The sequence below is a fragment of the Ovis aries genome, chromosome 20 (genome assembly GCF_016772045.2).
Source record: "Ovis aries strain OAR_USU_Benz2616 breed Rambouillet chromosome 20, ARS-UI_Ramb_v3.0, whole genome shotgun sequence".
Lineage (NCBI taxonomy): Eukaryota > Metazoa > Chordata > Mammalia > Artiodactyla > Bovidae > Ovis > Ovis aries.
The window spans coordinates 17,746,263-17,758,372 of record NC_056073.1 but is presented as its reverse complement, the minus strand read 5'-3'; the positions used below and the strand labels follow the sequence as shown (position 1 = coordinate 17,758,372).

At 55.5% G+C, this 12,110-nt stretch overlaps 1 protein-coding gene and 1 long non-coding RNA gene across 3 annotated transcripts; both read left to right on the top strand.

Annotated features, from left to right (window-relative positions):
- The first annotated feature begins 50 nt into the window (after positions 1-50).
- Positions 51-2,835, top strand: LOC132658302 (uncharacterized). The gene is made up of 2 exons (XR_009597731.1): positions 51-1,537; positions 1,962-2,835. It is a non-coding gene; the product is annotated as an uncharacterized LOC132658302 (long non-coding RNA).
- A 1,621-nt stretch (positions 2,836-4,456) lies between these two features.
- On the top strand, positions 4,457-11,947 carry NFKBIE (NFKB inhibitor epsilon). 2 transcript variants are annotated; one of them, XM_042236979.2, is made up of 6 exons: positions 4,457-5,032; positions 7,363-7,465; positions 8,183-8,405; positions 9,861-9,949; positions 10,060-10,236; positions 10,949-11,947. In XM_042236979.2, the coding sequence occupies exons 1-6, from the start codon at positions 4,665-4,667 to the stop codon at positions 11,012-11,014; spliced, it is 1,026 nt and encodes a 341-aa protein (XP_042092913.1). In that variant the 5' UTR covers positions 4,457-4,664; the 3' UTR covers positions 11,015-11,947. The 2 variants fall into 2 exon arrangements, with proteins under 2 accessions (XP_042092913.1, XP_004018905.1); XM_004018856.5 differs by having other exon boundaries at positions 10,060-10,299.
- Positions 11,948-12,110: the final 163 nt, after the last annotated feature.

Sequence of the window (12,110 nt, the reverse complement as noted above, 5' to 3'; positions counted from 1 at the left end):
GGGTGTCACCTTGAGGCCCTCGCGGCGCCGCTCCGCCTCCCGCCCGCTCCCGCCGCCGCCTTTTGTCTGAGCGGAGCTGGAGCCAGCGCGCCCCCCCTCTTCCTCCCAGCACAGGAGCCCCGCCCCCGGCCCCCCAAACTCCGCCTTCCCCAAGCCTATCTAACAGCCACCCCAAAGGGGACAAGCAACAGGGGCTCCCGGCACCCCTTCCTCTCTCCCAGCCCCGCTCACTACCCGCACCCCCGCCATCCTTCTTCCGAGGAGGAGAAACTAAGCCCAAACTCCTCTGGGTCTATTCGCGGAGGGGGCGCCAGCAGCCAACTAACATCCCTCCCCACCGTTGGTTCTCGCAAGTTCCCAGGGCTGAGGGTGGGGAGAAGAAATTGAGTTTGGGAACCCTAGGCAAGATCCTCATTCCCAGTTGGATGGTAAAGGGTTAAGGCAGGAGCCAGACTTCAGAGGCCAGACCCAGCTGAACAAGGTTGGGAAAGGCTGAAAAGGAACAGATCGGAGCTGGATGTGAGGAAGGACTAGCAGAGGGCAGAAAAGAAGATATTGAAACCAGCCTTCACTGAACTAGCTCTCTATCCTAGAAGACAAGCCCCAGAGAAGCAATGAAGTGTGTCCATTGCCCTAGACTGGAGATCAGGAAACCTGAGAAGAGATTCTTAATCCTGGCTCTGTCATTAGCTGTGTGACCTTGGGCAAATGCCTTCCCCTCTCTGAGCCTTAGTTTCCCCATTTGTGCAGTGAGAAAGTTGACTGAGCAATCTCTAAAGCTCTGGCTTTGGGTGTAGGAGGCCAAGTCATAGGTCAGAGGCCAGGCTGAGTGACTGCAGGTCGCCTGTCCCTTCCTGTCATCCACCCACAGCGGTCTTTCCCATCCCAGTTAGGGGCAGAAAGAAAGCTGCCAGTCATTCATTTCTGAATGCATCCACTCAATAAAAAAGTATTAAGAACATACTGTGCCCCATATAGAAAGGCAAAATGCAATTTCCCATCTTCAAGGAGCACAAAGTCGAACGGGGAAGAAGGACATGGAAGCCTGTCATTGTGAAAGAATAAGATGAAGGCTATGCTTGATCCGTCTGTGTGTGCACAGCCACCAAGGAAGGCTGTTGTGTGTCATATGCTACATTAGTCTTTGACAAGCAGTGACTTTCCCCATTTACCCACAAGGAACCAAGGCAGAGAGGAGGTGAGGGGCTTACTCAAGGTCACCTGCTGGTACTCACAGAATGGTCCTAGAATCCAGACCTTTCCCATTCAAAAGTCCATGGGGATCTTCAGGGGTCGGAGGTCAGCTTGAGGCAAAACCTGGATATCTGATCTTTGGGAATAGAGGACAAGCCCACTGCTCTGCTGACAGTCATGCCCCTCATCTGGGGCAGAAGAGCCTCTGCCTTCACCCACACGCCCACCCCCCTACTCTTGGTCCTGTCTCCATGTTGCTACTCTTCTCTTTCCAGGGAAGGTGAAGGGGACTCTCAGTCTGCCTGTCACTTCAGGACTACCCAGCCTGTGTGATCCTCCCCAGGTCAGTGAGTCCATCCTCCCTGCCCAAACCAAGGGAGAGTATGGTCCCAAAAGGCATGGTTCTCCTTCATCCCCATGGCAGAGGAGGAATCTCACTTGCTGGCTCATTCCAACGTCTCTCTCCTACCCATAATTTTTGAGAAGTCCTGCCCACAGTTAATTCTAACTCCTCTTCTGGTTTCAGTTCATTTCACCTAATTCAGTACTTACTGCAGATAGAAAGCAGAGGTCCTAATCCTGGCCTTTCCTAACCCAGATAGGATCTTCACACTCCCCATTTAGTTGTTCTAATCTTCCTCCTGTCCTCCAGCCCCACTGCCTTCCTGGCTCCACTTCAGGGGGCTTTGGAAGAGAGCTCAACTTCTTCTGGCCAACCCCAGAGCTTTCAAGAGATAAAAGACCACCTCCTCTTTCTCCATACACAGGCATTACCCATCCTTGGAAGCCCAGAGAAGAAAGGGGGCTGTGGAAGGAGCCAGCTGACCAGCTGGTCACCATGGCAACTGGGCCTGTTTCCTGAAGATGAGTCTGGCTGGAGTGGGCAGAGATGGGGAGTGGGAGCGTGACAAAGGGAACCAGAAAACAAGAGAGAGAAGAGGACCTTGTAGAAGACTGGGTGGGACTGAGGGAATGAAGTCAGGACCTGGATCATGCTGTGACTTGAGTCAAAGTCCCCAAGTCATCTTTCCAGATGACACTGCCATGGTCCTTGTCCCCATTCCTAAATTGTACCGAGAAGGGCTTCCTATTGGAGTGCAGACTAGGTGCTGGAAGCAGTCAGTGACTCAATGCTGACCTCATGTGGCCAGAAAAGGGGCTGCCACATACCTGTTAGGGTTTAGAGCCAGACACGGGTAGGTTTCTGACTAGGTTAATGGGGTAGGTTTTTCCTTAAAATCAGGCTGTGGGTATAACACAGGTGCTCACTGCACACCCTTGAGTTCTTGTGTTCTTGCAAACGGCTCAGATGCCCCCAACTTCTTAGACCTTCATGAAGGAAAGAAAGTCATTGAAAACATTGTTTGTTTGTTTTTATTTGGCTGCACCTGCACCGGGGCTTAATTGTGGCATGCAGGATCTAGTTCCTTGACAAGGAATCGAACTTGAGCCTCCTGAACTGGCAGCTCAAAGTCTTAACCCTTGGACTACCAGGGAAGTCCCTCACTGAAAACATTTTTAAAGTTTTGTACCGGGAACAGGAAAACACAGCTCTACACTTTCAGATTGTTTGACCTTGGGCAAGTCAACTCACCTTTCTGGGCCTCAGCTTCCCAGCTTTAAAATGGAGATTATTTTGAAGTGGTTAAGGTCTGTATTTTTGCTCCAGCCTTTGAGATTGGGAGAGGAACAGGTTGGGGGAGGAAGTTGAGGATGTCTTAAGTCACAATGACCCCAAGGGAAGGAGATGCCTCATTTTCCTTGGGCTTTCCCCTCATGGCTCCTCACCCTCTCAGGCTCAAGATATCCTCCCCACTCCAGCCTTCAGGGGGGGATGGAGACCAGTGGGTCACCTCCTCCCAACTGTCCTCCCCTCTCCTTTCTCCCTCCACTCACCCCCTTCCCAGAAACTAGGTACTTCTTCCCAGCCCTCTTCCCTTCTCATTTCCAGTTCAAATGGAACCTCCTCTACCGCTCACCCCATTGGGTAGTTGGCCCCATGTTGTGCCCCTCCAGCGTCCTGTTCTCACGCCTATCTTAGCCCAATCACTCTGAGTTGTAACTGCTAGGGGGTTTTGAAGGCTGGAACCATGGGACAGTTTTTTTTATGTTTGTTTGTTTGGGGGGGGATGGTAGTTGTTGGTTATTACTGTTACTGTGAGCCTCCGTTTTGCTTCCAACAGAGAGAACAATGTCAGGCATATAGAAGAAGCTCCTTACATGTCTATCAAATGGATGAATAAAATGAGGTTTCATGGGGAGGGTGGGAGGGAAACTGGTTAGTAGCTGCGTGTTCACACCCTAGCTTCCTTCCTTCAAAGCCAGAGTTGGGAAAGGGAGATGTTTTCTTGGGGGGGATTTTTCTAAGAGCATTTCTGGAACTTGGGGTAGGGGATAAATCTTGGGCAGCTGATTTGGGGCTCACCACGTGGGTGGGATTTGCCTACAGCCTCCTGAGGCTAGGCCCAGGGAAAATAGGGATGGGGAAAGGGGAAAGATGTGCTGGTATTAGGGCTGAGGCTGCCAAGGGGACCTCAGCAGAGTGCTGCCCAGAATGTCTGGGGCCTCCCCATCCTGGCCCCACCATGAGGAACTACACTTCCCCAACCAGATGCTGTTACTGTCTGAGACCAGTATTTTATCCCTGTGAGGAATGACCACTCTGCTTTTTTAGACCACAGGCTTTTCAACAGAAAAACCACTTGCGAAGAGCACATCCTCATGTCCAATTCTATGTGATCTGAAAAACTGGCACAGGAGACTCTGTCTCCAGAACCCAAAGGGAGAACTCCTTTAAAGACATGGGTGTCCCCTTTGGCTCCGGGAAAAGCAACAGAAATTGAGAGTAGTGGGCCGGGGACAGGTAGCAACGCTTCCCCGTCCCACCTCCCACGTGCCCTCCCCAGAAGACGCCCAGCTTGTGCAGACGATTAACATATATTCCTCTTAAACGAAAGAATAAATGAATGGGAAAATGAATGAAGAAAACAGAGGAAGTGAAGGAAGGAAAGAAAGAATGCAGGGAATTCATACATGGAATGAAGGGAGGGGGAAAGAGTGAATGAATGGACGGTTGGATGAATGAATGAACGGGTGAGTTAACGCAAGAGTGAGTCAGGACCGGGGAACCCCTGACTCCGAGCCAAAGCAGAGGGCGGGGTAAGGGGGATTCCGAAGGGCGGGGCGTCCGTCCGGAAGCGCGGCGCCTGCCGGGGGCGGGGCCTGAGGGCGGGGCGAGCGAGCGCGTCTGACTGCGCTGCCCAGTTGCCCCGAGTAGCGGCTGCCGCGGACCCCGCCGGCGCTCGGAACCTCGTCCACGCTTCTCGCCGAGCCGCTCAGCCCAACCCGCAGCCCGGAAAGGAGGCCATTTCGGGTCCAGCACCCGCTCTGTGAGGCGGACCTGCAACCCGGAAAGGCGGCGAGGAGTCGGATCCTCCTGGGACCGGGCCCGGCGGGCCGGCGCCGCGGGGATGTCGGAGGCGCGGAAGGGGCAGGACGACACCGATGAGAGCCAGTATGACTCGGGCATCGAGTCTCTGCGCTCCCTGCGCTCCCTGCCCGAGTCCACCCCGCGCCCAGCCTCGGGGCCCTCAGAGGGCGGGGGCCCCCAGCCCTGGACTCATCCTCCGGGAACCGCCAAGGAGCCAGAGGACAAGGAAGACACGGACGGGGAGCGGGCTGACTCCACCTACGGCTCCTCATCGCTCACCGAGCCCCTGTCCTTGTCGGGGGACCCCAGGACCGAGGGCGCAGTTCCAGACTCCCCGCTCCGCGCCGCCGGGGCGCTGAGCCCTCAGCAGCTGGAAGCACTCACGTACATTTCCGAGGACGGAGACACGTGAGTATGGGGGCTAGGCTAAGAGAGGACCCCTTCCTCCGCCCCGATGCTAACTCGGGGCCTTCTCCAAGAGCCGTAACAGGCCGGGCATTCCCTATGTGGGGATCCCTAAAGGCACCAGCTCTGGAAGGGGCGGTCCCCACTCTCTCTTTCAAACTGAACTCTCAACCCACTTTTGAGCTGTATCCAGACCCAGTCCAGAGGACCTGGCATCGTCTGTCTGCCCCACCTTTTGGCAGGGCCCTCACCAGCACCTGGAACCCCAGCTAGCATCTTGGAAATCTACCAGTAACCCATCCTGGGGAAGAGAAAATTCCCCTGACCAGCCCAGTTTTGTTTTGTTTTGTTTTTCTCGCTGGAGGACAGAGCATCCTTGTTTGCTTAATATCTGGGATTCCCGGCCTCTGACCTCAGAATGCCCTGTCTCAAAGAACAAGAGGGGCCAGTGACAGGCTGCCGGTGGGCCCAGGAAGCTGGGGTCTGAGGTGCTGCCAGGGGTGCATGGCTGAGGCTGGCCTGTGGAGTCAGTGAGCCAGGCTGGGGCACTCTTGCCCCAGCAGACAGATAGGCGGCTGGCTACCCCAGCTAACTTCCTCCTCTGTTGAGAAAGGGGAAGTGAGGGCTAGAGTCAGCCTTACCGACACTCTCCACCTCCTGAGCCCTGCAAATCCCCCTCACTGTCATATGTGACCCCTTCACTTCATCCTTCCTCCCCAGGCCCAGGTGGAGCTTGGTGGAGACTGGGCTGGGGCGGGGCCGGGGGGAGGGGTGGTCAGAGAGGCAGTTGTGTGGTAGGGGCTGGCCAGGTGAGGATTCACCCCTCAGGAAGAAAAGATGGATGAGAGAGGGGGTGGCTGGGATTTGGGGATGGGAAACAGAGTGGAGGGGGGCTGGGGTCCTGGATCTGGGCTGCTGGAATGAATGGGGAGGAGGAAGCAGGAGCTGTCTGTCTTGATCTGCTTTTTTGGAGATGCAAAGGTCCTGGGTGGCCTCTGACAGAGACAGACTCTGGACCCACTGGGTGACCCTAGGCCTTTTTGTCCTCTGTACCTAGAGATCACCAGCCCTCAGGCCTACAACCAAGATTGTGCAGGCCCTGTGCAGAGTACCTGTGGTTGACCTTTGACCCAGGGAGTGGAGGCTTCTGCCCTGCCCCCCTTGCTTAGCCTCTCAGCCCCAGCTTTAATCGCCTCTAGTTAGAGACAGGTGTGGAATCTAGACCCGGTGGGGGCGGGAGGGAGGTGTCAAGACCCCCCAGAGGGTTCCCTGAGAGGAGAGGGCGCTTTCTTCCCTCCGGAGGTGTCTGGGCTGTGGACATGTGGAAATGGGAAGAGGAAGTGGGAGGAGGGAGACTGAGGGAGAGAGGGAGGTGGCTGCAGGAATGTGACCAGAGAGCAGGCCCTGGCCGAGGGGATTTCCAGCGCGGTTCCTCCCTCCCTCCCTCCGTCACTCTCTCCTGGGCCTCGCCAGCCACCAAAGCCTGCCCCCCCTGCCCCAAGCAGCCCCCTCCCCAACCCAGACGGGCCTTTCAGCCAGGCTTCCCCCTGACGAATGCCCCAGCAGCTGCCTGCCCCGGCCTAGACCCTCTGGCTCTGGCTTTCATTTTCCCCACCTGACGTGGGGAAACCCCAGGGCTGGAACTTCCCCTCCTGTCCGCCCCAGGTTAAGGCTCTTTATCCCCCACCCCAGGCACACATTTTCTGCACTGCACAGTCCTCCCCGCAGAGGCACACACAGGAGCGGGGGCCCAGCTCAGGCTCCGTCCCAGCCCTGCAGAATGGCCTCTGGCTGTCCCGTGGAGAGCAGCAGGACAGAGCGCTGCCCTGTCTCCTTGCTCCTTTTCCAAGAGCTTCTGTCTCCTCTCTTTTGGGAGGTGTTCATGAGGGGACAGAGGGTGACCCCACCCCTGCCCTCTCTGCCCTCCCCATGAAGGGGGCAGAGGTGGGGAGCCCAGCCCTGGAAACCACCTCTGTGCTACCCCAGCGGCTTTCAGTTTGGCTTTGAGCTGCAGCTGCCTGGTGGGGGCCCCAGGGGGCCAGAGGGGAGCGGGGTGTGGGCAGGGTGGACAGGAAGGACCTTGTCCCGTCAGCACCCTGCCCACATTCTCACTCAGCCAAGGCCCTCCCAAAGGCCAGAGATGGGAACTTGGAGCTTCCACCCTCAGGATCCTGGCTTCCCGCAGCAACCCTCACTTCCTGGCCCAAACTCTCACTTCCTGCACCTACCCTCTGGGTGGCAACTTAGACACTGATGTGTTCTTCTAACCCCAGAACCCCAGCCCACTCTGTCTGGCCTGAGCCCTGACCCCAAACCTTGCCTGTGCCTCCCAGGCTGATCCACCTGGCAGTGATTCACGAGGCCCCTGCCGTGCTGCTGTATTGCCTGGCTCTGCTGCCCCAGGAAGTCTTGGACATTCAGAACAACCTTTACCAGGTGGGTGGAGATGATGGGCTGAGCCCAGATACCTATGTCTGCCCCAGCAGCCATCCCCAGCCACCAGACAGCATCCTTTGGCTGCTCCCTCAGGGAACCATATACCAGACACTGGGCAAGAAGCTGAGGACAGAGAGACAGTAGGAATCAGACTCTGCTCACCAGGTGCTCCAGCCAGGGCTGGAGGACTCGTGTCAACACCTAATGGCACAGCGTGGTGACGAGAGTCGTGATAGAGACACATGCCAGCTGCTGTGGGAACCACTGTCTGTGGGAAGCAGCCAGGGAAGGTGTTAGTACAGGACATGATGTCTGCAGGGAGCATTCAAGGAGGAGTGTGCCGAGCAGAGCCTGCTCGATGCCCCTGTCGCCTCCCCCTGAGACCTCAGCCCCTCACCCAGGATAACAGGGCTCCCCAGAGGATGAGAAGCTGGATTCTGCTCCCACCATCACACCCTATCCCTCCCTGCCCCGGCTCTGTCCTTTCTCCAGGGTGGGGGGGCAGGGCCGGCACTAAGGGGACTTAAGAATAGCAGAGGGCCGCCTGCCTTACCCTGCCTCCAGAATTGGGGCCCCAAGAGTTTGATAGGGCACAACAGAAGGAAGACCAGGGCCCACAATTCCCATGCTGCTGGCAATTGCCGTGCCCACCCCAGCAGGTTCCCAGAGGTTGCAGCATGTTGCAGCCACCCTGTGACCCTCTCTCTGTGCCTGCAGACAGCACTTCATCTGGCTGTACATCTGGACCAGCCAGGTGCAGTGAGGGCCCTGGTGCTGAAGGGGGCCAGCCGGGTGCTGCAGGACCGACATGGTGACACAGCCCTGCATGTGGCCTGCCAGCGCCAACACCTGGCCTGTGCCCGCTGCCTACTCGAGGGGCAGCCAGAGCCGGGCAGAGGAACACCTCACTCCTTGGACCTCCAGCTGCAAAACTGGCAAGGTACAGGTGGCCGCAGGGCCTGTGGGAGGAGGAGGGGATAGGAGACAGGGACCCCACTCTCAGGGAAGGGAGGGCCACAGCTTGTCTATTGATGCATCTCCAGTTCTAAGCACATAGGTACTCAGAATACCTTTGTTGAATGAAGGAGTGAATTAATGAATGGATTCTGGTTAGAATTTATGGAGAACCTATTATATGCTAAGCAGAGAGCTCAACTTTGCCCTCAAGATGTACGGTTTGGGGGGCTTCCCTAGTGGCTCAGTGGTAAAGAATCCACCTGCCAGTGCAGGAGACATGGGTTCAATCCCTTATCCAGGAAGATCCCATATGTCGTGGAGCAACTAAGCCCAAGCGCAACAACTGCTGAGACTGTGCTTTAGAGCCTGGGAGCCACGACTACTGAAGTCCGTGTGCCCTAGAGCCTGTGCTCCACAGCAAGAGCAGCCACCGCCATAAGGAGCCGTAGCACTGTAACTAGCAAAGTGACCCCGTTCACCGCAGCTGGAGAAAAGCCCGTGCAGCGAAGACCCCAGCACAGCCAAAAACAAATCAATACATAAAATGATTAAAAAAAAGAACAAAGACATTCAGTTCGGCAGAGATTAGATGAACTCGTTAATTCATTCATCAAAAATGTACTGAGAACTTTCTCTGTACCAGACATTATTGTAGGAGCCAGACTTGCATCTGTGACCAAAACAAGATAATGTCTGAGGCAAACAATAGCCATAAGAAGTGAGTTCTCTGGCAGGTTAACAGGCAGTCACTGCTGTGGGGATGGGAGAGCTAGGTGAGGGGACTGAAGTGGGGGCGTGGGGCTTGATGGGATTTGTAGTCTTTGTGCTAGCTCCTTGCTGGCCTGGGTGCCCCTCTTCTTAAACAACTCAATGCAAATTCACATCCTTCATCTCTTTCAAGTTTCTGCTCAAACGTCCCTGCTCCATGAGGGTCTCCCTGACCACTCTGTTTAAAAATGAACTAATGAATTAATTCGTTCATTCATTAATTCAAGGGCTGGGGGCCTGAGGATCCCTAGAGCTCTGAGGAAGGTAACTTTTAGAAGGGGCCTGAAGGCAGGTAGAGTTTTACAAAAAGACTGTGTGTGTGTGCGGACAGGGGAGGCAGCATGTGGTGGGGGAGGGTGTGTGTATGGGGGGGTGTCACTCAGCAACCTGACTCCCGAAGCGTGGTGTATGGGGGGGTGTCACTCAGCAACCTGACTCCCGAAGCGTGAAAGTTTCAATAACATGACTGAAAAGGTGGAAACTTTGAGTTCCTTTCCCCCCAGACTTTTGAGGGGTTTTTTGGGTTTGTGTTTTAACAGTCTTGTGATCAGGGGCACTGAGTAGGCAGGGATGGGGCGGGGGAGTCCCTTGGGGCTGAGGGGTAAGGGAGGTCCCTGAAGAAAGGGAGAGCGAGCTGGTAGATGCAACCCTCATCCTCACCCCATCTCAGGTCTGGCCTGTCTCCACATCGCCACCCTGCAGAGGAACCGGCCACTCATGGAACTGCTGCTTCAGAACGGAGCTGACATTGATGTGCAGGTGAGGTAGCCCATCAGAGAGCTGCCGGGCCCAGGGCCTAGGCATGGGGCCCCTCTTCTTAGAGGCATGCCTCCTCTGAGGGCCTTGGCTGATATCTTTCTTCCCCCCAGGAGGGCACGAGTGGGAAGACAGCGCTGCACCTGGCTGTGGAGACCCAGGAGCGGGGTCTGGTGCAATTCCTCCTCCAGGCGGGGGCCCGGGTGGATGCCCGCATGCTCAATGGATGCACGCCTCTGCACCTGGCTGCGGGCCGGGGCCTCAGCAGCATCTCGTCCACCCTGTGCGAGGCAGGTGCCGACTCCCTGCTGCGAAACGTGGAGGATGAGACTCCCCAGGACCTGGCTGAGGATGTAAGAGGCGGACACTCAGCTCTGCTGTCCAGGGCCTCCCACATCCCTAGTGGAGACAGGAGCTATCACAGCTGAAGGGGCCAAGGAGTTAGGAGCCTGGGGTTGCGATCCACGACTCTGCCACTCTCTCAGCCTGTGTCCTAAGGACCCGGGGCCCGAACCTGGGACTCCTGCAGGAGCCATGCAGCTAACGCGGGCTGGGTATGGACAGCCAGGTGCTGGGGCCTGCCGGAAACCAGATAGTCTTTTGTCTGAGGGTCACTCGCTCTACTCAGCTTTAGCAGATTCTTGCAGAGGAGGAAGACAGGCCCAGTATTTCTAGATCTTGGATTTTTTTTTTTTTAAGAGAGATGAAACCTAGATTTTCTGTAGAGTCTTTCCCATTTTTAAATATATGATGTAAAAAGAAAATCAACATATTTTGTGAGTGCCCTTTCCCACCCTCCACTCCCAAAACGAAAGCAAAAACAGGACCCAGTTGCCCTGAGGAACCACTGTTTTGGGGATTAGTAGGAAGATTTGCTCCCTGATTTCTTTCAGGGATCGCTTGGTGGGGAGGAAAGGGCCTAATGGGTCTCTCAGCTCCCTTCCCCCACTGCCACCTCTGTCCATGGGCCCTAATCTTGCTTCTCTCCATTCCTTTCCTCAGCCCTTTGCCCTGTTGCCCTTCGACGACCTGAAGATCTCTGGGAAGCCACTGCTGTGTGCTGACTGAAGCCGGGACAAGCTCTTGGACCCCAGATACTTCCCCTCTTCCCATCTGGAAGCTGGAGCCACAGCTGCTGCAGTCTGGGCCCAGGCCGTGTGTCCTGGGAACTGCTAAGGCCAGAGCCTGGGGCCAGCACAGTCCTGAGCTGAGAGGAACCATCCCAAGTAAGAGAGCCAGTCTGGAAGGAAGAGCTTCGGAGTGGATATAAGATTCCTCAAAGCCCCAGGCAGTGTGGGCGAAGCCTGTTGGCCTCTGTTGAAGATGATGGGACTCTCATCTCTTCCCACATGGGGTCAGCCTAAAGCTGCCAACCAGTTAAGACAACATGGACTCTCCCAAATGAGGAGAGATACTGAACTGTGAGTGAGCAGGGCTCTGGAAGGGTTCCAGCTCTCTGCCAAGGAGGACTCTGAAACACTGTTGCTTAAAGACTTCACACAGAAGGCCCTAAACTTCTGGGGAAGAGGAAGTTTCAATAGCATGACACTAAAACAGTAGACTTTTAACCCCCAGTTGTTTTGAGTGTGCATGCGTGCGTGTGTGCCTGTGTGCACTAGGGATTTCTAGACAGACCTGTCCTGTGACTTTGTGGTGAAGGCAGAGAGAAGGGAATTGGTACTTGAGCAGTGTAGGGCCTTGCCAGGGAGGGTAGGAAGACTGATCGTCCTCAGGCCTCTCTGTCCAGACCAGACTCTTGCCCTCTCTGTGGAAATGCAGAGGATGGAGGAAGAGAAAGAGGAGTGAGAAGACACAAGTGGGAGGCCTCATCACGGCCCTGGAAGAGCCTGGGGAGAAGGGCTAGCCTGTGAAGAGTACACAAGGGAGCGTGGCTTTGTATGTTTTTTTCTCTCATTCCACATATGTTTGTGGCATCTATTAGGTCAGGTCTGTGTTGTGATAGAATTTGGGGAATAAAGCAGTACAGTTTCTGACCATTTAGAGATTATAGTCTAGTGAGTGAGACATATTAAAATCATAAACATCTAAATAAATATGTAATTGCAAGTTGCAATGGGAAGAAAAGCTCGTGGGAGGGAGAACGATGGACTGGGAGGAGGGCCATACTTGATGGTCCCGGGAGGCCTGGGTAGGGGACACGCCC

Excerpts from the sequence above, each read along its gene's own strand:
- NFKBIE (XM_004018856.5), top strand. The coding sequence starts at position 4,665 with ATGTCGGAGGCGCGGAAGGGGCAGGACGACACCGATGAGAGCCAGTAT. Across the intron at positions 5,033-7,362 it reads ATTTCCGAGGACGGAGACAC|GCTGATCCACCTGGCAGTGA; the intron begins GTGAGTATGGGG and ends TGTGCCTCCCAG. Across the intron at positions 7,466-8,182 it reads TTCAGAACAACCTTTACCAG|ACAGCACTTCATCTGGCTGT; the intron begins GTGGGTGGAGAT and ends CTGTGCCTGCAG.